The sequence below is a fragment of the Lycorma delicatula genome, chromosome 4, assembly GCF_047948215.1.
Source record: "Lycorma delicatula isolate Av1 chromosome 4, ASM4794821v1, whole genome shotgun sequence".
NCBI lineage: Eukaryota > Metazoa > Arthropoda > Insecta > Hemiptera > Fulgoridae > Lycorma > Lycorma delicatula.
Genome location: NC_134458.1, coordinates 27417887 through 27440745, shown reverse-complemented (window position 1 = coordinate 27440745; position 22859 = coordinate 27417887). Strand labels below are relative to the sequence as shown.

The window sequence follows — 22859 nt, the reverse complement described above, 5'->3', positions numbered from 1 at the left end:
TTTCTATTATTGTTTATTTGTAGCTTACAAATTATGTTAATAACGTTAGACAATAAAAAATGAACTAACAAAATACAATATAGGAGCTTAAAATGCTAACTGTACGTTGAATAATTAAAAAATCCTTTAATTAAAATTAAACGATTTTTAAAAAATAGTGGGTTGTAGAATGATTCTGAGTTCATATTTGTTTTCACCATCAAAAAACAGAATGAAATCTTGTATCGCATGTTAGGAAACAAAAATTATGTTTATCAGTGTTATCAAACAACAGCTGGGCATCCAAAATGGCTCAAACTTTAGTGGGTACCTTTCAACGCATGCGCGAATACATTCTGTAACTTTTGTTGACGAGTGCTGCCATCTTCATGTTGAAGCTCAAAATTTTTCAGACAACCCTTGTATACTGACAATACTTATTACTTTATCTCTGACATGCTTATTGGTTTTGTACTTATTAAAATGGAAAGAACAACTATTATTCATGACGTGCCCAGTTTAATCAATATTAATTTCTTTTAATTATTTTTTATTTTGTGTTTAGACTGAAAAGAGAACTGTACCTAGAGTGGCTGGACCAGCAGTGAAGCATTATCCTGGTCAGGGTGGTAAGGTGATGTTTCATGTTCAGTCTGGCACAGTTGTGAATCCAGGCACGGCTGATGGAACCAAAAAGCAGACAGGGGTGGGAAGAGGCGTCCCTCCTCCGGTACCTCCAAACAAACCAGTTGTTCCTCCAAAGAAAGAGGCGATACTTGGACGTAGAACTGAACATGGTGGGATTGCATCGGATCAAAATGAACAGAAGCCTGCAGCAGCAGCAGCTACAACACAAGGCCTTAAGTTTGGAATAAATGTTTCAAAGGAGGCCGGAAAAGTAGGATCTGCTTCTGGGAATGAGGAAGAGGAAGGAAGCAGGAGAGATGTACAGGTGGGTGATTCTGAACCTGGATGTGCTGTTGCACGGTTGCATGAACCAGAAAACGATCTAGACACGTTCCAGCACTTGTTGACCACAGGTACTCCATCACACTTTGCCTCTTAGCACTCATTCTAGGGTGGTTATCAGTCCTTGTATTGTATCGATCAGTTTTTATTATTCACTGACATTTATATTGTATACTTTTTCTTTTAAATTATGTTTAAATATATTTATTTCCTGATATTTAATTTTAAATTACTATTTTAGTTGATTTGGAAAAATTAGAGTGAAAATTTTAAATCAGCTTTCTAAGTTATTAAGTTTATTGATTAAATTAAGATTAAACCTTACTTCTCCGGACAATATTTCTTTAAAATGATTTAAAAAAAAAAAAATTAAATTTCAGTGTGTGTAGTGTATATGATGTATGTAGCATAGGTTTTGTAAAAACTTTTTTTTATTTTATCAGATTTTATAAAAAAAATTGAGAATTGAGAAAAAACTAAAATGAAGGTGTGTGTGTGTGTGTGTGTGTGTGTGTGTGTGTGTGTGTGTGTGCACGCGTGCATATATATATATATATATATATATATATATTTTTTTTTTTTTTTTTTTCATCACATATTGATCACTGTGCTAATAAAGTTTAATAATAAATGAAATATAAACCACCAAAAACACAGTAAATAGATAAGTTAAACTTACCATATTAATTCCAAGAATTGATTTTAGCATCATCGATTGTTAAATTCTATCAAATATGTTTTAATATAATTATACAATTTAATAACAACTGAAGATGCAGGATCCTGCTAAAATTTATTCTTGGAATTAATATGGTAAGTTTAACTTAACTTATTTACTTGTTCTGGTGGTTTATATATATTTTTTATATATATACCAAACATTAAACAGTTCCACTGTCATATCCAAATAATACTTTTTTTATGTATTTATTATTGTATAAATACAATATTAATGGTAGTAATTTATTACTTACCAGTTTGACATTTTTTCATCATCAGTCTGTTTTTTTGTATAAGTTAAATAATTTTTCTTAAGTGATCTGAACTATATCAACTTTTTATTTGATAAATTGTTTCATCAGAATTGTGTATTTACTGGTTATAATCAGTTGGTTGTTTGATATTGCTTAAATAATTTTACAAAGTTCACATAGGTATTAAAAGAATGACTATTTTTGAACAAATAGATTGATGATGTAAAACTGTGAAACTGTTTCAAAATTATGATTAATCATCATTAGCATTTTCTTCTTATTTGAAAAAGTATTTATTTTTGAATAATGGCTTAGTTCAGAATAAACAACACATAATTTATAAGTAAATTCAGTGTAACTCCTGTTAATATATTTTTATTCTAACTCTGTGTTGACTTTGTGACACCAGTGATAAAAAATTTCTTTATTGATTTCAAATTCACATTCATGGCATGCATTTTATTTCACTTTAATCTTGAAATTTTTATGAACTAAAACTGATTTTAAATCTATAAAAGGAGGTTGTTGTTGCTTATCTTTCTGTTATTTTCTTTCTCTTGGTCCATAGTCATGTAAATATTAGTTTACTACTTGTTTATAAATCATTTTAGGCGTTTACTCCAAAACAACCTTTATTGACTTAAAAAACATACATTGTCATGGAAGTCTCAGTGTAACAGAAATACTAGTAAAAAGTGTAATTATTTAATCTTACAAATGCCAGCTAGAGTAAGCTACGCAAGTCAAATTTATTTTGGTATGTTAGGCAAGACAGTATCTGCCTTCTCTTACCGCTGTGTAGTTCCATTACACTTTGAATGTCTTTGGGAATGGAATTGTGTTTGTGCACAAATGCGAATGTGTGTGTATTGAATAGTCTCTAATGTGTATGTTCATTTTCACTGTAAAAAAAATTACGTTTCCAGTTTTTTTTGTAATTTTATTTTATATTGCTGTAGGCATCGTTATATATATATATATATATATATATAATTATTGATATAATTATATATCAAAAACTCAATTATATAATTGAACTATCAATATCAGAAAACTGAATGTTAGTATGTAAAGCTGGATGTTTAAGTGAAAGAAACAGAAACAAAAAAATTATTTTCCTTTGATTTTTTCTTATCTTGTAATTTTAGGTAATTGTACTAAATGTAATTAATTAGGTAATTGTTCTAAATTTAGTACAGTTTATGAAATAGGAATTTATTTGCCTATTATTGAAAAAGTAATTGGTATCTTGTACTGCATGAATTTTTATTGTCAAAATCAATGACATTTTCAGCTAAAACAAATAATAGTTTTGTTGAAATTTCCTGATGATATTCCTGCCAATTCAAATTATAATGTTGAAAAAAATTCTATTATGAATTCTGTTACAAATTTTGTTAGCAGTGCCTACTTTTTTATTATAAATATGCACGCTCTATAATTATATGTTAACTGATAAATTCTTCTTTTTCAATGTACTTTGTTAATGGAGAATGAATTATAGCCATTGTTCAGTTGAAAATTTTGCTACAAGATACTCATGTGAAATGCAAACTGTTTTTCAGTTAAAAACTGTTATAACTGATAGAATAATGTATGTTGGCAATAAGACCTATTTTACAGAAGTAACTATAACAGCAATGCTCAGTTTGCAAAGTTAAGTGAAGAGCTCTGATTTAATGTAATCTATATACTAACACCATCAAGATTATCATGAACTGAGGTGAAGTTCTGTTGTTTCCTGCAGTACTTCTTTGTCATGTTAGCAAAGAGTGATGAACACAAGTCAAGTACATGCCTAAAAACTTTTGTAATTTTTTTTAACGTTTAAAAAAACAGGTATAAAATATAAATGATTTTAACATTATGTACTTTTTTTTACTTATAATTCTTGTAAGAATTATGAGAATTACTCATTTAAAACAAATTAATTTACTTTGATAAAATCTCACAAGAGTATCTTTTTGTAAATTTGTTAGTTTTTACCTTCTTCATTTGTAGTTGTAGTAAAATTGTATCGACTGGGCTAGACATTGTTAGTTGCTAGTATTCTGAGTTTTAGAACATAATTTGTCATTTATCAATCACTTATAAACAATATAGTGAAATATTCCTGTGATGTTTAGTTCTTACAATCTCTGTTATATGGAGGCTGTTCAAAAAGTAATGATAAAAATGCTCTTTTACTAAGTAACTCCCCTCAGTTCTAATAAATTTTTCCACCATTCCTGCTACTTTTTAAACATGAATGCCAGACCATCTTTCTCGAGCTTTGATGACCTCGACCTCCACAGCTTTGATGACCTTGTGATTGGTCTTGAATTTCCGCCCTCTGAGCGGAAATGTGACTTCTGGGAACAGCCAGAAGTCGCAAGGGGCCAAATCTAGACTGTATGGTGGGTGAGGTACAGTTGCAATGCCACAAGTGTTCAAGAAATCAACTGCAGTGAGAGTGATGCCATTGTCATGATGCAGTAAAATTGCGTTAATGTTGTTGTGTGACTGTTTTTTTAAAATGGCACAACATCGTGATCAAATCCGATTTATAGTAATCTGCCATGATTGTCTGGCCTTTAGGGACAGCATGTTGGTACAAAAAACCCTTGAAGTCAAAGAAGATTATCATCATAACCTTACCAGCACTATGAATCATCTTTGCTTTTTCCGGAGGTAGTGACTGTGCCCTTTTCCATTGAGAACGTTATTGTTTCAATTCTGGATTGTAGTGATACATCCAAGATCCAGCTACGATTATGATTCGATTCACTTCTTCGTTTGCTTTTCCACCAAACCGCAATAACAGGTCTTGAGTATATGGAGACACGATGTTGCATTTGCTCCGGTGTAAGCAGGCGCAGCACCCATCTGCAAGACACGTGTCGCATGGCAAATTATTCTACAATATCAAAAATGCGCTACCAACTGAAATGTCTAGACATGTGGTGAGCTTCCTAACGGTAATTCATTGTTCCTCTTGGACAATAGAGGCACCTGTATTCTTAACAACCTCTGTGCGAGACGTTGAAGGACACCCCTCACATGACTCATCAGCGATGCTCTCTCTACCATCCTCAAACGCTTTATACTCCTTGTAGAAGGTCACCTGGTTCATAACATCTTCGCCATACACTGTAGTTAATAATTCATATGTGTCTTTTCGGTTTTTCCGAGTTTGACTAAAAATTTCTCATTACAGCATTACTTTTTTATCCATGCTGGACATGGTAGGCAAATATCTAACACATGTTATGTGAATCGTCACATCTGTCCACTCACTGCACCGATTGACTTGAAAGATCGTTTTAGATGGCTAAAAGAATGGGCTACATGTCGGTATGTAGTATTACCATCCTTCGCAACACATTTTCCCTCAGGATCACTATCATCATTACATTTTGAACAGCCCTTGTAGCAGCTTAATTAATTGTTGAGAGGCTTTTGATTTTGTGTAATTTTAAGCTTACTACCGCTAGGAATATTATAATTGATTTGAGTATTATTTTCTGCCCTTCCTATCTAGCATTGTCACTCTAACATTTGTTTTTGATGTGTTTCAGAGTACCTCCATTCTTAAAACTGCTTTTAGCACTCGGTCTTCCTGAGTTGGGATTGTCGAATAGTGATGTTAAGCTCCTTCCATTCCCCATCCCTACTGTCATGGCCTCTTCTGCTTTGTACCTCCTTTTTATGAAACTTATTAAAACTTCTTATGATGTATGTTAAAACTTCAAATGAAACGTTATACAGTTTCTTGAAACTAATCCTTCTGATTCTTTATTTTAACAATGTTTAATAATATTACATCAGATTGATGTTTATATTTGTTCATTAGTTATCTCCTGAACTTTAAATTTTAGCCATTGCTAAAAGTAGTTTTGAGAATGGAGGTACTCTAAAACACATCAACTACGAATGTTTGTGGCAATGTCAGGGAGGGCAGAAAATAACACTCAAATCAGTCTCTGACAATTACATTTTTCTTTATGTACAATAAAATATTTAGTGCCAAAGTCATCATGTGTAAGAGATATAATATTATAAGAGTTGCAATCTGCAAAAGAAATTTAGAATTAAGTTCAAATTTTAATCTGCTTTTTTATTTATAAAAATTGAGCATCAGCACTTTGCACAATGTCATAGATGATAAAGTTATTAACATTTTGCTGATGTTCACTCTTTGGTGTGTTAGTTTGTGAGTAATATAGAGATGGAAAACTTTGCTGAACTGTTTAAACTTATACTATGTGGACTACAGTATCTAGACAAATTGACTCATCTCGTGATTTCAAGAAAAAATTTCATAAATTGTTTTTCTAAAACTCCATAAGCAATAAAATATTCCTTATTTTGATTGGCCTTTTGTTACATTTTCATCAATGTTTTCTTTTATAGCCATAATTCACATAAAAGATTCTAGGACAATAATGCTTATGTTTTAATTCAGTATGAATCTGTTTAGAGTTTCTTTTGTAAGTGTCATATCCATGTAAATGTTTTCATTTATTTTAAATTTTACTTTTTGACTCTAATTTATTGTTATATAAAGCTTCTGCAGTATTAATATTACTAATAGAGTAGTAATAAATGTATTCGGGAAAACTGTAGTATTAGTTAGGTATAGTACTGTCATTTGCAAAATTTTAAGCATTTGCAAACATGGTGCAGACCCTGTCATTAAACCTCTTCCCTTGGAATGAGAAAAAGAAAGAATTTGAACCATTAACGAAATTCTTTGTAATAACTCCACTCAAATTGGTGTGTGACTAATTTATATTTTTGGAATAGTTGGAAAAAAATATTCTTCTTCCCATAATTCTTCTTCATAAAATAACTAGTCAAAAATAAAGTAAAAAAAAATAAGAGATATAATAAATCTAGAATATGCTTGTATGTGGCTGTAAGTGATTGTGTGTGTGTGTGTGTGTGTGTGTGTGTGTGTAAGAACAATCTTACTTGTATACTCTCATATAATACATGTTAAAGTAATGAAATAAACAACATTTTATTATTGCTTTTTTTATTTTACAGATATAAAAAAAAATTTTTTTATTTATTCATCTTGTGATTTTTATTGGGATTTTCAATTGATTTATAAAATTTCTTTATGCTTTTATTCATTTTGGATTTTGGTTGCTAACTTTTCATTCTAGTGGTCACCAGTTTCCTTTTTATTTGGATCACCTTCAACTTATTTAATACTTCATTATCCTTATTTTCTAATATTTAATTTAACTCCTTTAAAACATTGTACAGAACAGTACGACAAACAACTTCTTTTGATACCTTATTCTATTAAGGTAAACTAACATAATTTCTAAAAACTTTAAAGTGTGCTTTTAGTTGTCGGTAACATAATTTGATGATGATCTTTTCCGATTATATTAAATTGAAATGCCTTTCTACCCTGTTGCAGGGTGCTTTAAAGAGAGTAATTAACTGGGGTGAAATTCCATTGCCTGAGTCACCAAGCAAACATGCTTATCCATCATCTCATGAAATAGTAGTATAATGTGTAGTATTAGTATTTCTTAGAAGGTTTCTCCTCTACAGATTCTTGTGTCAAGGACATCGCCTGGTCACTCAGTGCTGATGCTTGTAAATTTATCATCGGAATCACAAGTAACTTTTATGTTTATACTTGAATAACCCTTTCAGTTAATGTACATGTCTTTAAATAATTATGGTTTTAAGATTTTCAGATGTGTGCAGTCTAAAGCCCTTGTTTTTGTTTACAAACAAAAGCACCTCTGCCATAAAGTTTTGGTGTTGTCTATTTCTGCTTATGTAGAGGGAAGCAAATTCAATCTTGTGATTTTTTTTACGATCCAATTTATCAGAAAATCAAGTTTTACATACAGTTGATCAGTGATTACTGATATCCTTTGTTATCCCAGTCTGATAGCTAGGATTGTAAGAAAACTGAGAAAATTCTCCTTTCTTGAGATAAGAACTTTACAATATATTTCATTGTTTTCTGAACAAATATTGGCGGCTGATAACAATTAAACTTTCATATCATGAGCTTTTGTAGTTAAGTTTATTTCTCCTAATTCAGGATAAATTTTCCCATAAACTAACCACAGCCACAGCTGCAACTAACTGGTAAATAAGCTGCTCTCTCAGCCACACTCAGAAATACCCTATAAGTTACTACTATTTTTTAGTTGTCACAGTCTTAACTCTTTCACTCGTCGTGTTATACTGATTACCTCTTACATGAACCAGATCCTTAGTTTTTGACATGCCATTATATGCTGTTCTCTTACTACCATAATTTTGACCAAAATGAACTTGGCTGGAGCAGGATTATAAAGAATGTTTTTTTTTCGTATCTACAATTTTATAATAAGGTATTCTGACTATAAATGGCTGATTTGAAACTTCTGGCCAATTAAACTGTGTTTTTTTTTGTTTATTACGAACATGTCTCTTCAGTTTTCTAATATTATTTTTTTTTACAAAATTATTTTTGTTTAAAAGGTTACATAAATTTTTAGTTAGCTTTGTGTTATGTTTTTCATTAATTTTGAAGTAATAATTTTTTTTATATAAACACTAATCAAAGATGCAGTATCATTATGGCATCTCATATATAACACATTATATAAATAATATAAATAAATATGTTTCTTTTGTATTATATAATTATATTACATGTTCAGTATAAACTGAAAAAAAAATTTTTGCAAGTTTTTAATGATAGATAATCACAGTTTATGGTCAGTTTGTTAAAAAATAATCACACTAATAAATAGTAAAAAATAATAAAAGTAATAAACACATTATAGAGTTAAGTAATAACTAGGTATCTGAAAAATCTCTGGCTCTTACTAGGCCTAATAATTTATACAATATATTTACTCGTACAAAAGCTTAAAAAAAATAATTTTAATGAATACTACTTTTTATTCACTTGATCACATATTTTATTTTAAAAAATTATACGTATCATAAATTTGTATAAAAGTGTACTATTTTTAGGTAAATCTTTGTTTTAAATAATTTAAGAATCTAAATTATGAAAATAAAAATATAGGTTATAAAAGAAATCTACATGAAAATCTCAATTTAATTTTTTGAATTTAAAATATTGAAAAAATATAAAAATAAATAAGGGCGATTTAAAATAAAAATTACATATTAAACCACTGAATCATGAATTAGATTTATACATAACTCAAGTGATAACTTGAACTTGAAGACAATATCTAAGTGATGGGGATTATTCATTTGGTAGAGTGAGGGAGAATTTTGAAGACCTCTTGGTAAAAAAAACAAGTTAAGGGAATGGGGAAAAGATAAATATTTGTTATTTTAATTGCACAATACATCGGGATGAGTGACCTTTGAATTATGTTCAATACGACATATTATTGTTCATAGGGGCAGTTATTTTCAACAAAAAGTATAAACTGAGTACATTGTGGATAATTAGTCATGTGGTTAAAAATAGTCATGTATGAGGTGTGTTCAAAAGGTAACGAGAATATTGAAATTTAGCAGGTTGTATTAGTCCGATTCTTGGGATTTTTTCATTTTTGTATTGGTAAACATGTCTGAAAAGTATTTGTACATTTTTAGCCATATTGTGTGTTTAGTCTATTGTCAGCTGTCAAAAGGAAAACACACGTGTTTTGGTACGTTCTACGATTTTTTATTTGTATAAATAATGGATCAGAGAATTTGTATTAAATTTTGCTATAAGAATGGAGTAAAGTATAGCAATGTTTTAAAAATGTTAAATATTGCTTTTGGTGAGTCTGTCTGCTATGAGTGGTATAAACATTACCAAGAAGGTCATGAAGATGTTGAGTGCCCTGGATGCCTCAGCACATCAACAACCGATGAAAACATGGAAAAAGTGAAAATAATGATTATGAATGATCGCCAAATCACAATCAGAGAAGTCGCTGATGATTTTGGGATATCAATTGGCTCATGCCATGAAATTTTTTTCAGATGTTTTGGGTATGAGATGTGTGACAGCGAAATTTGTTCCAAAATTGTTGAATTTCGAACAAAAACAATGGAAATTGCGTAGAAATGGAAGTGGCGAATGGAAATTGCTCAGGAGTCGCTAAATGAAGTCAATAACGATGCAGAACTACCGAACGTGTCATAACAGATGATGAAACATGGTTTATAGATGTGATGTCGAAACAAAGGCTCAATCGTCCCATTGGAGGCATTCTGAATCACTAAGACTGAAAGAAGCTACAAGTATGGTTGAATGTGAAGATTATGCTCACTGTGTTCTTCGATTTTTACGGCATAGTGCATCATGAGTTCTTGCCTTAAGGTCAAACGATCAATAAGGAGTATTACTTGCAAGTTCAATGCTGTTTGCATGAAGCAATCCAAAAAAATGTCCGGATGTGTGGCGAAACAATTCATGGCTTTTGCACCACGATAATGCGCCTGCTCACACTTCATTGCTTGTTCATCAATTTTTACCCAAAAACCACTGTAATGATACTTCAGCCACCATAGTCACCAGACATGGCCCCGTGTGACTTTTTTCTATTACCAAAAATAAAGAGAACCTTAAAGGGCCATTGTTTTACAAGCATAGATGAGATTAAAAGCAAATAGCTGAAAGAGCTAAACACTGTTCTAAAGTTCGAGTTCGAGAAGTGTTTTGGAGATTGGATAAAGCACTGGCATAAGTGTATAATATCTAATGGGGACTATTTTGAAGGGGATAACACTAATGTAGACGAATAAATAAAATTCTTTCCAAAAAACAAAATTTTTTTTTTGTCTGCTCATTAGTGTCTTAAGACTCTAATAAGCCTCCCTGCCTACCAACTATATACCGGCATGGCAGGTCGGCTTACCGGTTCCGATCTTTTGAGACAATGTTGCCCTTTTTCTGACACCACACTATACCTTAAGTGTCGCAGTTTGGTGCCGGGTCTTTTACATCACCTACATCTCAGCCCTTTGGAGTCCCCAACGGTTCTTCGAGACCGGCACACCTCGGCATGCCAACTCTCCCTGTTGAGGCTGTCCACCCATCCCTAACACTAAAACCCCAAGCGCCGCTCGTCCTCATTTTTTTGTATTATAATCTTCCTTATAAGATCGCATATTTCTCTCCAATTGTTTTCATTCTCCAACATATATTTTACTGTGTTGAAGGGACTCATTCCCTGTATATTATCTGTAATTCTATAGTTTGCCCATTTGTTACACTCAAAAAACGTGTGTTCAACATCGTCACATTCCTCACAGTACATACAGTTAGAATCTACTCTTCTTCCCACCTTGTGTAGGTAATGATTGAAATTACCGTGTCCTGTGAGGAACTGTGCGATGAAAAAGTCCACTTCGCCGTGTTTCCTTTCAATCCAAGACTTTATGTCCGGGATGAGGCCCTTCGTCCAGCGTGCTACTCCCGCCTCCATCCACCTGTCTTGCCAGTCTTTCATGAGATCGTGTTTTTAGTCCCTTGTTCATCCCCCGTTCGCCCTCTCCGCGTGTTTCCTCGCGGTCAAGTCTATGGGGAGTACTCCTGCCACCATGCACAGCGCATCGTACGAGACCGTACGATACGCTGAGACCACCCCCAGAAGCACCCTTCTATGCACCTTTATTAATTTGTTTCTATTTCTTTGTATGTTTAACGCTGGCCACCAGACTGGTGCTGCGTACATTAGAGAGGATGCCACAGAGGTGGCCATCAGCTTACGTTTAGACATTTTCGGTGCTCTTTGCGTGGACATTATCAGATTCAGTCGTTTAATCGTACCTTCAGCTCTTTCGCAAACCCTGTCTATGAGTTCCGTAAATTTGCAGTTTTTTTGTAATATTACACCTAAGTATTTCAATGATGTCACTCCTTGTATAGTACTGCCGTTTATTTTAATATTCAATGGGTCCAAGTGTCTTCTGCCGGTGAATGTTATTGTATTTAGGATTTATCTATTGATAGTTCTAATGCATTAGAGACCAGCCATTGTCCGATTATTTTCATAGTCTTGTCTGACTTATTCTGCACTTCCACAATAGACTTGCCCTGCATGAGAACCGCGAGGTTCTCATTACATAAGATTAATAATTTTTATTATTTTATCTTATCCATTTTTTTTTTTTGTACTTTCAGATTTTCCTTTGATTATGTGTTGTTTTTGTATTATTTAAAAAGAGGTTTTCATTAGTTCATAAGTAATAAAACTTCTATTAATTTTGACAGATAGTACATCAAAGTATTTTACTAATCGCTTTCTATTACTACTGATTTTTGTTTATAGAATTTCAGTTCACTCTAAACTGGTGAAATTATACCAAATATTATAATGTATATTTACCATAATAATTTCAGTATTATATCATTAGATACTTATTTCTTAAGTCAGTGTTAGAAACTGTTTTGTTTAAATTTTTAAAAAAAATTATTATTTATGCTGAAGAAATTTTACAAATTAATTAAATCTGTAACATCATTTGTAATATTGTAACATATCAGCACCTTTGTACATCACATTACATGGTAGAATGAATTCCAATTACACTGAAATATTTACATTTTTTTTTTATACTAATAAACTTCAGAATTATTTGTGTGCATGCGTGTGTGTGATTTTGTCAAACATTTTATAATGAATACTGCTACTTTTTGTTTAATAATATTTTCTATCAAAATTAGTGAGCTTATCTAAGAAATAAAATTTTAACAAATATTCTTCACCTTAATGATTCATTCTTATTTTACCTTGAAAAACATCTTTTTTGAGGTAGGGGAAAGTGGGGGAACTGTGCGCACCTAAGAAAAATATATAATAACACCAAAATCTTCATATAAAAACTAATACTAAACCTATCAAACCTTTCCTTATTTAGTTTAGTTTCTTAGGGTAAAAAATCATTTCAATCATAGTAGTTGTTATTTTTACATAATCACAAATTTACAAGTATGTATTTGCACATGGTTTCCCGACCCTCGGGTAACCGTGTGCAGAAAGTACAATTCTGGGTAAATGAGGAGATGCTACTCTTTTAAACTGATGTTTTATTTCTACAAAGTTACATGTAGTTATAATTATACATATACAGGTTTAATAATATTTTACAGTCACCATAAAATATATTGATACATTGTTATTATTTTAATTTAACAAATTTGGCTAGTTTTACAAAAATCACAAATGTAATTCTCTGGAGAGTCCCATTCAGTGCATACAGCATGACTCCAGGAAGATCAATATACACATTGGTACCACAATTTCCCTTCTTTCGCTACATGATTACATACAGAATATGTTCTGCTGAAGTCTTCTCAACTGTATTTGGGTCTACAATATCGGTCATGTCAATGTCTATATCATGATCTTTACATAAAAATTTAATATCAACCTCAGACTCATCAAAATTTGTGTCCTCCACAATGATTTTCTCTGATTTTTCCCCGTATTTTTTAGCCGTAGGTCTCTTGCCTTTTGAAATCTTAGATTTATTTTCTCCTTCTAAATTTAATAGTTGTGCAGCTTTTCTAATCTCTCATTCTTTTTTCTTGCTTGAACACATTTCTTTTTCTTTCGGTTTCTTGTAGTTTTACTTTTATTGGTGTAGAGGTAAGTTGTTCTCACAACGAATCTGTTTTTTTTTTTTTTTTTTCAATGGGCATAGGCTTCATCTTTACTGGCATGTGGCTAAAGTCTAGGAAAGAGTTGTCCTTTGAGGTAGACAGCTTAGGGTTGTCATAGATGATATTCTGGAGTATGAGCCCTCCACTTTTGGAAACATCACACGAGGATGAATTATCCAAACCATCTTCATTAGAAATTTATGTTAGTTCCATTAGATTTTTACCATTCTGTGGAGTTTCACAGCTAGTCGCAATGATTTCTTGATCATTTGGTATGCTTACTGAGACAAACTCATTTTCTTAGAACTTATTTGAATCAAAAGGAAAGATTCCAGCTGCATTAAACCCGGAAATAGCGTTTTTCCTTGTTGCTCTCTTCATAAAAGCTTTATTTAACAGCTCAGCTATATAGTATTCAGTTATTTTTTGATGGCCTGTTGTTGTCAAATGGCAATCATACTCATGGTACAAGGTGTTATTTAAGGGACTAAAAAATGTTAAATCTATAAAATAAAGGCTGTGGCCGATGGGAAGTATGGGGAGGGAAAGAAACCATGTGGATGAAGTTTGCCCTGCAGAAGTTATAAATGTCAAGGGAGACATGGCTGCTGTGATTATCAAAAATAAGTAGGACAGGATCACTTTCAGTAGGGTGAGCATGCATTTTAAAATGAGCCAATCCCTAAAAAAATTTCCTTATTGCTCCATCCATTTGATGAGCAAGTAGAGACAGCTCCAACTGGACCATTCCTTTGCAACTGAGTTGACATCCTTTTGTGAGGATAGACCATCAGAGGTAATGCTTCCCACTGCATTAACAGTAAACAAGGCCATAATATTCCTACTTCTTTTCGCTGAAGCGGCTCCTACTTTCTTAGCCCCTTTTGGTCCATAAACGTTTGGACATTTCTTTTGAACAGGACTGATGCCAGTCTTGTACTGGTTGTATATTTTGTGAGGGGAGAAAGGATGCCTTTTAAAAATCTCTTCAATGTTTTGATAAAAAAAAAGCCCCACCTCTTCTTTTTTAAAGGTTACTATCCTATTGATGCTTGTGCCCTCAGGCTGTTGCAGCTTAATCTCTGGGTGTCTAAGAAGCAGTACAGCCAGTCCTTGCCAGCTAAACATAGTTCCTTGTTAAAACTATTTTTAATTTGTTTTACCTCTCTACTTAAAAACTAGGCGTCTCAACTCTTTAGGTGTTAATCCATAAAATAAGTTACAAAAATTTTAAATATAATCTTTAAGCTCTAATTCAGTTTTCACTGAAAACAGAGCTCTATTACCCAAGTGGTTCTACATAGGGTTTGTTTAATAACAGTTGCTTTCACAGAGTTGACTCCAGAATTCCATAACTTCTCTCCACTTCTCTAATTTTTATGGTTCTCATGAATGTCATGAAGTGCTTTATACAGGGTTTCAAGTGAATAAGAGTTGTATTACTCAGTACTTAGCGCTGAATCATGTGCACTACAATGCACAGTTACCCAATCATGTACAAAGGAATGTATTGCTCTACCCTGTCAAAATTATTGGCTAATATCTAAATTATTATACATGTAGATGTTAATAAAGAGTTATGCATTATAAATATGAATAGCTAAAGTGAATAAAAACATTGTGGAAGGCATACCTTCTAATTTTCCAAGTAAGTCACATAACAACAATATACACAAATAACAATAATAAAGCACTAATGGTCACAACAGTATGTTTGGTGGGAAGCCGGTGTGGTGGTGTAGTTTATTTGTCTACCACTAGGTTTCAGCACCAACTGGAGACATCTATGGCTGTTAGAAATTTTGTTGTAATGATGCGCACAGTTCTTCCATTCTCCCCTACTCAGTTTTTTGCATAAAGGTACTAATTTTTAAAATTACTTAATATTATAAAAGTCTTTAATTGATTAATTTAAATTTAATTGTTTAAATTTCAATTAATTTATTTGTATTTATTTTTATTAAATCTGTTAATTAAAAATTCTGTTTTGCCCAAATATATCACCATATTTTGTATAGTTTTTGAAAATGCTGTATTGAAGAGAACAGTTTTCTGTTAACAGACTGCATGTCATTTATATTTCATATCATCTCAGTCATGGAACATGGACCCTTAATGATTATTCATTTAAAAAAGATATAATCACAAAGCATTATTTTTCCTGAAAGATTCTTGCCTTATATTCAAAAATAACATTATTAGCACTTTATTAGAAATTATTTTCTCTTCCCAAAACCTTTATATCAGTATAGATATTCATTCATTAACTGTTATAATGATATTTTTATTGTTTACATGTGAATTTTTCAGAGCGGGGGCTATTTTATACACAGTCTATTATTCCATCTCAATGTGTTTATGCTAGTTGGCCAACACTTAAAATATATTTAGAAAGTAAATGTAACTTAGCTGATAACAAATTAGCATCTAAGTAAATTTATATATTATATATATATAAAACTTTCTCAAAATTCTAATAATTCATCAACATACTGACCACTGTGCCAATTAACCTCAAACAAGAACAAATTATTCAACAAACAGAAAAACCTAAAATACCTAATACCAAATATTAACAACTTTCATGTGATCCCACATCATCATTCAGTACATAATTCTATACTTACATCAAAAAACAAAAACAGAAAAGAAATAAAAACTTAAAAATTTAGAAAACATTAACCCTAACAACCATAAAACATGAACAACCCAATTTCAATGCCTACTGATATTGTGTTTGGTGGTTAATTTGTTTGAGATATATATATATATATATGTATATATATATATATACATATATATATATATATATATATATATATATGTATATTTAGTATTTATAAACCACCACACATGTAAAGCAAGATTGATCTTACCTTCAATCTTCAATCTAATAAGGCCTTTTCAAATCCTTTAGATTCATCATCAATTATAAAAAATACAATTAACATTAGCATTGAGATACCTCATCAACCATTGAACAAGAAACATAAACAATTGAATAAAAACCGTGATTTCATTAAAATAAAAAATATAATTAAATTGAAACAAAGGTTACTAAAATTTAATGCCATAATTATAAAGTCGGATAAAAATAATACTCCATTAAAAATATATATAGAAACTTTTATTAACAAAATTAATAATTACATTAAAGAAAATGGATTCAGGGAAATGAAAGACCCTATGAATAACTATTTAAAAATTGTAAAAACATTAATAAACAAGTTAGGAATTTTACAACTTTTCAGGGGATATTTAAAGAAGAAATATAATAACAAAAACACTACCCTTATTCCAGTGAATGGTTCTAAAAATTATGATAGAAAATGTATTTTATACAATTATATAAACAAAAACACAAATAAAATAGTGAATGTTTATAATAAAGAAAATATACAATTGCATATAAACCAGTAAAAAATTTTCAAAAAAAATATTTTATTATAACACTAATTATTAATTTTGACAAATTTAACTTAAGTGGTATATATAAAATTAAATGCACAGACTGTGATGCCATTTATGGATAAAACTGATAGATCATTTAAAGCAAAATTCTTGGAACATCTAAGAGCATTTAAAAATAAAAATAAAAGTTTTTCAAATATAGCAGGTCGCTTGATTTCAAATGGACATAAAATTATCTTAAAATATTAGAAATTTGTAACGTTAAAAACAAACTGGAGCATTTAGAGAAATATTATATTAATAAATATAAAAATTTTAATTTAATAAACCACCAGGTAAATTTTGAGCAGGATAATCTGTTCAAATTGGTAGGCCTGTAATAGAATTTTAATATCCAACTAATAATTTTAATCATGGTTGACATGATTGATGAGGTATTTCAATTAATTGTATTATTTTTAATAACTGATGATGAATCTAAAGGATTTGAAAAGCCCTTATTAGATTGAAGATAAGATCAATCTTGCTTTATATATGTGCATCTGGTGGTTTATAAATACTAATTTTAATTCAACACACAGGACAACATGTTTAAAAAAGTAATATATAAGCATTTTGTAAAATGATGCCATGAATTTTTATGAGCTGTCCTCATTGTGGTTAAGACATAAGTGATCGCTAGATATTTAAACCCAAAGATGTGAAAATTTTTTGTGAAATAATAAAAAATAATGGTTTTTAACTAAAAAAATAACCACAAAAACATACTTCACACATTTTTCTTTGTCCAAGTGAGATTGTTATTGTACATAAAAGTATAAAACATGAATATTTAAATGTGAAAAAATTTGTTTTTCTTTGAGTATATATTTATAAATAAAAATGTAAATGTTCGTTTGTTCAAAATCTTAAATCTCCAAAAGTTTTTCACCGATTGCTTTGAAATTTTGACACAATGTTGCATTCGAATATGCGCATGTTTTTATATACCTAAGATGACACACCTGTGAGAGGTAAAAACATGCTTTTTTTTGTAAAACAGCGCTATCTGTTGAACATGAAAGCAACACACGCTATACTAAATATTTTACGATTCCATTTCAGTGTTTCCGATACGTGGGTCTGCTATAAACTAAAAAAACTACTGGACCGATTTATGCATGGGGAAAAAGAGAGAAAGAGAAAAATTGGAAAAGGGAAATAGGGAAAAGTTGAAAAAGTAAAAGGGAAGAATGGGAAAATGGAAAAAAGAAAAAGGGAGTAAACGGGAAAAGGAAATTAAAGGGGAAAAGGGAAATAAGGGAAAGAAAAAATGGATAAGGGAATATGGTAAAAAGGAAACACAAAAGGAAGGGGAGAAAGGCGAAAAGGGAAGGTTAAATTTTGTGAAGTTCTGTAATGTTCATTTTATTAATGTTTTATCAAACTTTCAGTTGTGTTCATTTAATCTATATATATATATATATATACTCAAATCTAGCAATAGCAAAGCATTGCCGGGTCTTCTAGTGTATATAGATATATATATATATATATAAATCAATATGTCTAATAATATACATCCTTTATATTTTTAAAAATCTGATATTTTGTGCGAGTTACATGAATTATTTATGTTTTTAAGTTATCCTTTTCTTAACCTTCTTTTTTTTAAAAAAATACATTTATACATTATCCAAAATTCTACATATCTGATTTCAACTTCACGGTTTTATTTCTCTTTTCAGTTTCTACTTTCTCTCTGCATATGTGTCTACAAGCATTCATTCAAAAATATTAGTAATTGAATTAAATTTTTTATTTTATTTACATTGAGTGCACAGGCTTTTGTTTTATAAAATTTACATTATTTTGAAAGAAAGAAGTTTGTGTCATATGCTAAATTTTAATGACTAATTATTATTTATATAGTTTTGTTTCATTTATGGACTGGTGAGGCACCCTAGATTGTAAAATTCTGACTGTTCATTGTCATTATTGTAATCTAATTATTTTATGCTTATTAATATTTAATGTGATAAATGTATTTTATTGTTTGCTGTCGCTTTGCTTGTAAGCTGTTACTAGTTAAGGCACTGTCAAATTTATTGTGTTTTGTTTGCGTTTATTAGTTGTAGTCAGATTTATGGAGAGCATGTATTTTTATTTTAATTACTTTTTCCAAAGTATGATTTGTGTTTACCAAATACACAGTACTTATCTAACAAGAAATTTTTGTGTAATAAAATGTGTTTTATTTATAGTAAAGAAAATTTTCCAAGAAAATATAGTAAAAATTAGCTAAATATAGTGTAGCACTTTAGTCTTGTTTGTCATATTGTAATTTTTTTGTAAGGGTGAAAGAATATTAATACAACGTTTGCTGGTTTTTTTTGTTTTTTTTTTTAATGGATTCTGATAAAAGGAAAATTATAATGATATTTTGAACATCATTTCTGAAAAACTGATTGATTGCGTTCAATTTAATCAGTAGTCAGTAGTATATTTATTTTATATTTCTTTTTAATGTGGTAGCAGAAATATTATCTATTATTTATGATATTTACGTTTATTTAAAATTTGTTGTAATTGTTATTTAAGAGAACAGCAGTATGTCCTAAGAAAAAATTTTTCTTAAATCTTAATGTGAATGAAATTTTTATATTTAAATTTATAAAAGCATGTATCAATTAAAACATAATCAATGAGAATTTTCTGTTGAAATATATAAACATCGATTTTGGTTTAATCAGTAACTAAATAACAGAAAGTTTAATGTAGTTTATTACGATCTGATTAAGTTCAAGGTTTCAATTAGTTGATGTACCGGTGCGATGCATATTATTAGTAATTTCTTCCTGCATAAATTATACTTCTTAAATTCAAAAATGGTACAAAATAATAACTGAAATAGAGTTAACAAATGTTTAATAGAGTGTAACTCCAAACACTATTGAAGTGGAAGAGGGTTTTCCTTGTTACAGTTGCTGTAAGCCAGGTTTTAAGAAAACTTACCAATGCGTGAAGTTGTTTTTTATTTGTAATAATGAATGAATAAGACAGTACTAAAAATACTTTATTGGCTTAAATAAAGTAATAAAGGATATCTCTTGTTTTTTGGGGTATTTAATACAGTAGAAAAAAGTATTCATGATGCTAAAATTATTTGTATTTTAGAACTTATCAATTTCTAAAATACTGAATATTCCAAAAATTTGATCCAAAAGGTTTTCCATGCAGCTGAGATTGCCCATTAGAAAAATATATATTAGATGCACATTCTTGTAGGTACACAAAATTCTTTACAAAATAACGTCAAACAACTATCAAAAGTTTTCTAGAAACATATTCTATTTTGTTGGCAATAGAGCTCAATTGTCACCCAGTGTTTCTACAGCAATTTTATTTTTGAGAATTTTTTTTATTAAAGAATTTTAAAATCTGAGAGAACCATGATAACAAGTATGTTAGTGATTTTTTTTTTAAATTTAAATTGAATATTATGAGCATTGTTAAAAACCTTTAATATTTTTACTCCAATAAAGCTTTTGTAGACTTTTTTACTTTCCATGAATTTAAGTTTAGGAAAAGTAAAATCACTTAGTCCTATTAATATTTGTTTTTATTGGCTTACCTACACATATCTGCAGTGTTCAAAGGTAACACTGTACTTGGTGATTCAAAAAGGACTTCATAAATATATAAAACATAAAAATTTATTGATATAACTTACAGATTCGGTTGAGGTCTCATTTCATAGAAAAACGCATCAAGTTTGTCACCCGACATTCACTTTGGTTTGATATGGCTTCCATTTGTAATGCGACATGCACCCCACCTGAAGTCTGTTTCATTCCAGACTGTAGCCAGCAGGTCGGGCATTACCTCTGCAACTGCAGCATTAATTCAAAGTCTTAGCTTAACAAGAACAACAGGCACAAAAGGCCCATAAACCTGATCTCTAATGAAACCCCAAGAAAAAATCTAGCGGGGTTAAATCTGAGGCGTGAGATGGCCATGCAATTGGATCTTCACAACTGATTTTTTGACCTTGGAATCAAGTATCAAGAAAATCTCAAACTTCTAGGCAGTAATGAGGTGGTGCCCCGTCTTACTGATAGTAATGGAGTCCATCTGGGTCATCATCGTTTAACTGAGGAATTAAAATTTTGAAGCATGTCCAGATAAACAATATCATTTATGGTTGCCTCCTGGAAGAAGAATGGGCTGTATTGTCTTTGTTTGCTTAGGACATGAAAAACATTGACCTTAAGGCTATCACGAATGTGCTGCAAAGTTTCATGAGGGTTATTGGCAGTTATTGGTGCTGACCTTGCCGCTGATTTGAAACATTGTCTCATCACTAAAAATTACATTGTCTGCAGTTCTATCCATCATTTCCACACAAAATTGCAGCCGAGTAACTTTGTCTTCATCTGTAATGTGTTCAACCACAATGAGTTTGTATGGCTTCAAGTGCAGTCGTTTATGTAATATACACCAAACAGTTGTTTATGTAATGCCAGTCTCACATTATGCATGTGGAGTTGATTTCTTCAGACTTTGAGTATTTCTTTCTCTGAGTTGTTCCACAACTGCCTCAGGGATGCGTGGGCATCCTGGTGATTTTGTATGTTTAACAGAACCTGTTTCAATGAAAGTTTGGTATCAAGAGTAAATTGAATGCCTATTAGGAGGCTCCCTGCTCTCTATGAAAATTAGGTTCTGCAAATAACATAAAAAGCTGTTTGTAGATATGTCTTTGCTTGTTATTCAAGAATTTTTTTCATTTTGTACTGCTTATCTGATGTTAAAATTGTCTATCAGAGGTTTGAATGTTCTTTATAGTCAAAAAAAGACCGGGATTTATTAATCTTATTCAAAACTAAGAGTCTTTTTTTGTAAGTATATTAATCTTTTCTTTAGGTTTTGAATTTGAAGAGTACCTGTACCATTCAAAAAGAACAACAGAGAAGCAAATACATTCTGAAATTTAAGTTCATTGAGTTGAACTTTGTGTACTGCTTGATTCATATGGATTCTTCATGCATAATAAGAATTGTAGCTAAAACAATAAATTTATTACACTTGTTCCAATTATCTGATCTACAGATATGTGACATTCTCTTTCTTCTGATTTTGTGAGCAGTCAGTAACCTTTTCAGTTCAATTTTGAAAAGTTGATATGATACAATGATAATCATCCTTGCAGAAGTATTTAGTTTTCTTTTTAGTGAGTTTAGTTTACATCAGAAAATCAGGACTGTCTGATTTCATTTTATGACACTGGTAAGTCAATGCAAATTGCAGTAGTGAAGGTACTGAAATATTATATGGATTAGAACATTTACAACAGGTGTGGATTAGAAAAAACTCTTCAACAAAGAATTCTGGCAGTGGCATTGGCATATAATTTGTCTGAAAGTAACTGATGTGGATGTTATGTTCCTTATATTATATTTGTAGTGGGTGGAAAAAATCTGGCACTTGAATAGTATTAACAAGGACGCCTTAGTAATGTTAAAACAAAAATTGATAAAACAGGTGTGAGGGCACTTGTTACTACATTATGACCTTACTGCTCACTTTGCATACATATTATTGTAGAACTTTTCCAGCATAACAAGAAAGTTTTAAATGCAAGTAAAAGTTGTGTAATGAGTGGAAAAGAACCTAATTCTTATAACATATTAATAAATGTCTTAGTAATGTTAAAACAAAAGAAGTAAAGCAGGTGTGAGGGTTTCTAACACCTGCTTTTACTACAGCTGCAGAAAAAGTATTTGATTTTATTTTTTTCAGAAACCTGTTTGAACAGAGGTGAAATAAAATATTTTGTAGCTGTAACTCTTATTGTACATGCATGAATCTAATTGTATTTTTTACTATATATTTTCATTAAATTTTCACTTTGAACATGATGATTATGATACACTTAAAACAGAAAGTGCTATTCTATG

The 22859-nt window shown here is 30.6% G+C and overlaps 1 protein-coding gene across 6 annotated transcripts in view; it reads left to right on the top strand.

Moving 5' to 3' along the window:
• Naus (cortactin binding protein N-terminal like nausicaa) overlaps nt 1–22859 on the top strand; it is a 112583-nt gene that overhangs the window by 66622 nt on the left and 23102 nt on the right. For 3 of the 6 annotated variants that reach the window (XR_012756052.1, XR_012756053.1, XM_075362576.1), the window contains exon 10: nt 545–1019. Coding sequence is in view for 2 of the 6 variants with exons in the window: in XM_075362576.1 (XP_075218691.1) it covers nt 545–1019 (475 nt within the window). In the remaining 4 variants the exon portion in view is untranslated. The remainder of the gene's footprint in view (nt 1–544; nt 1020–22859) is intronic. The other 3 variants (XR_012756054.1, XR_012756055.1, XM_075362578.1) reach the window with 1 other exon arrangement.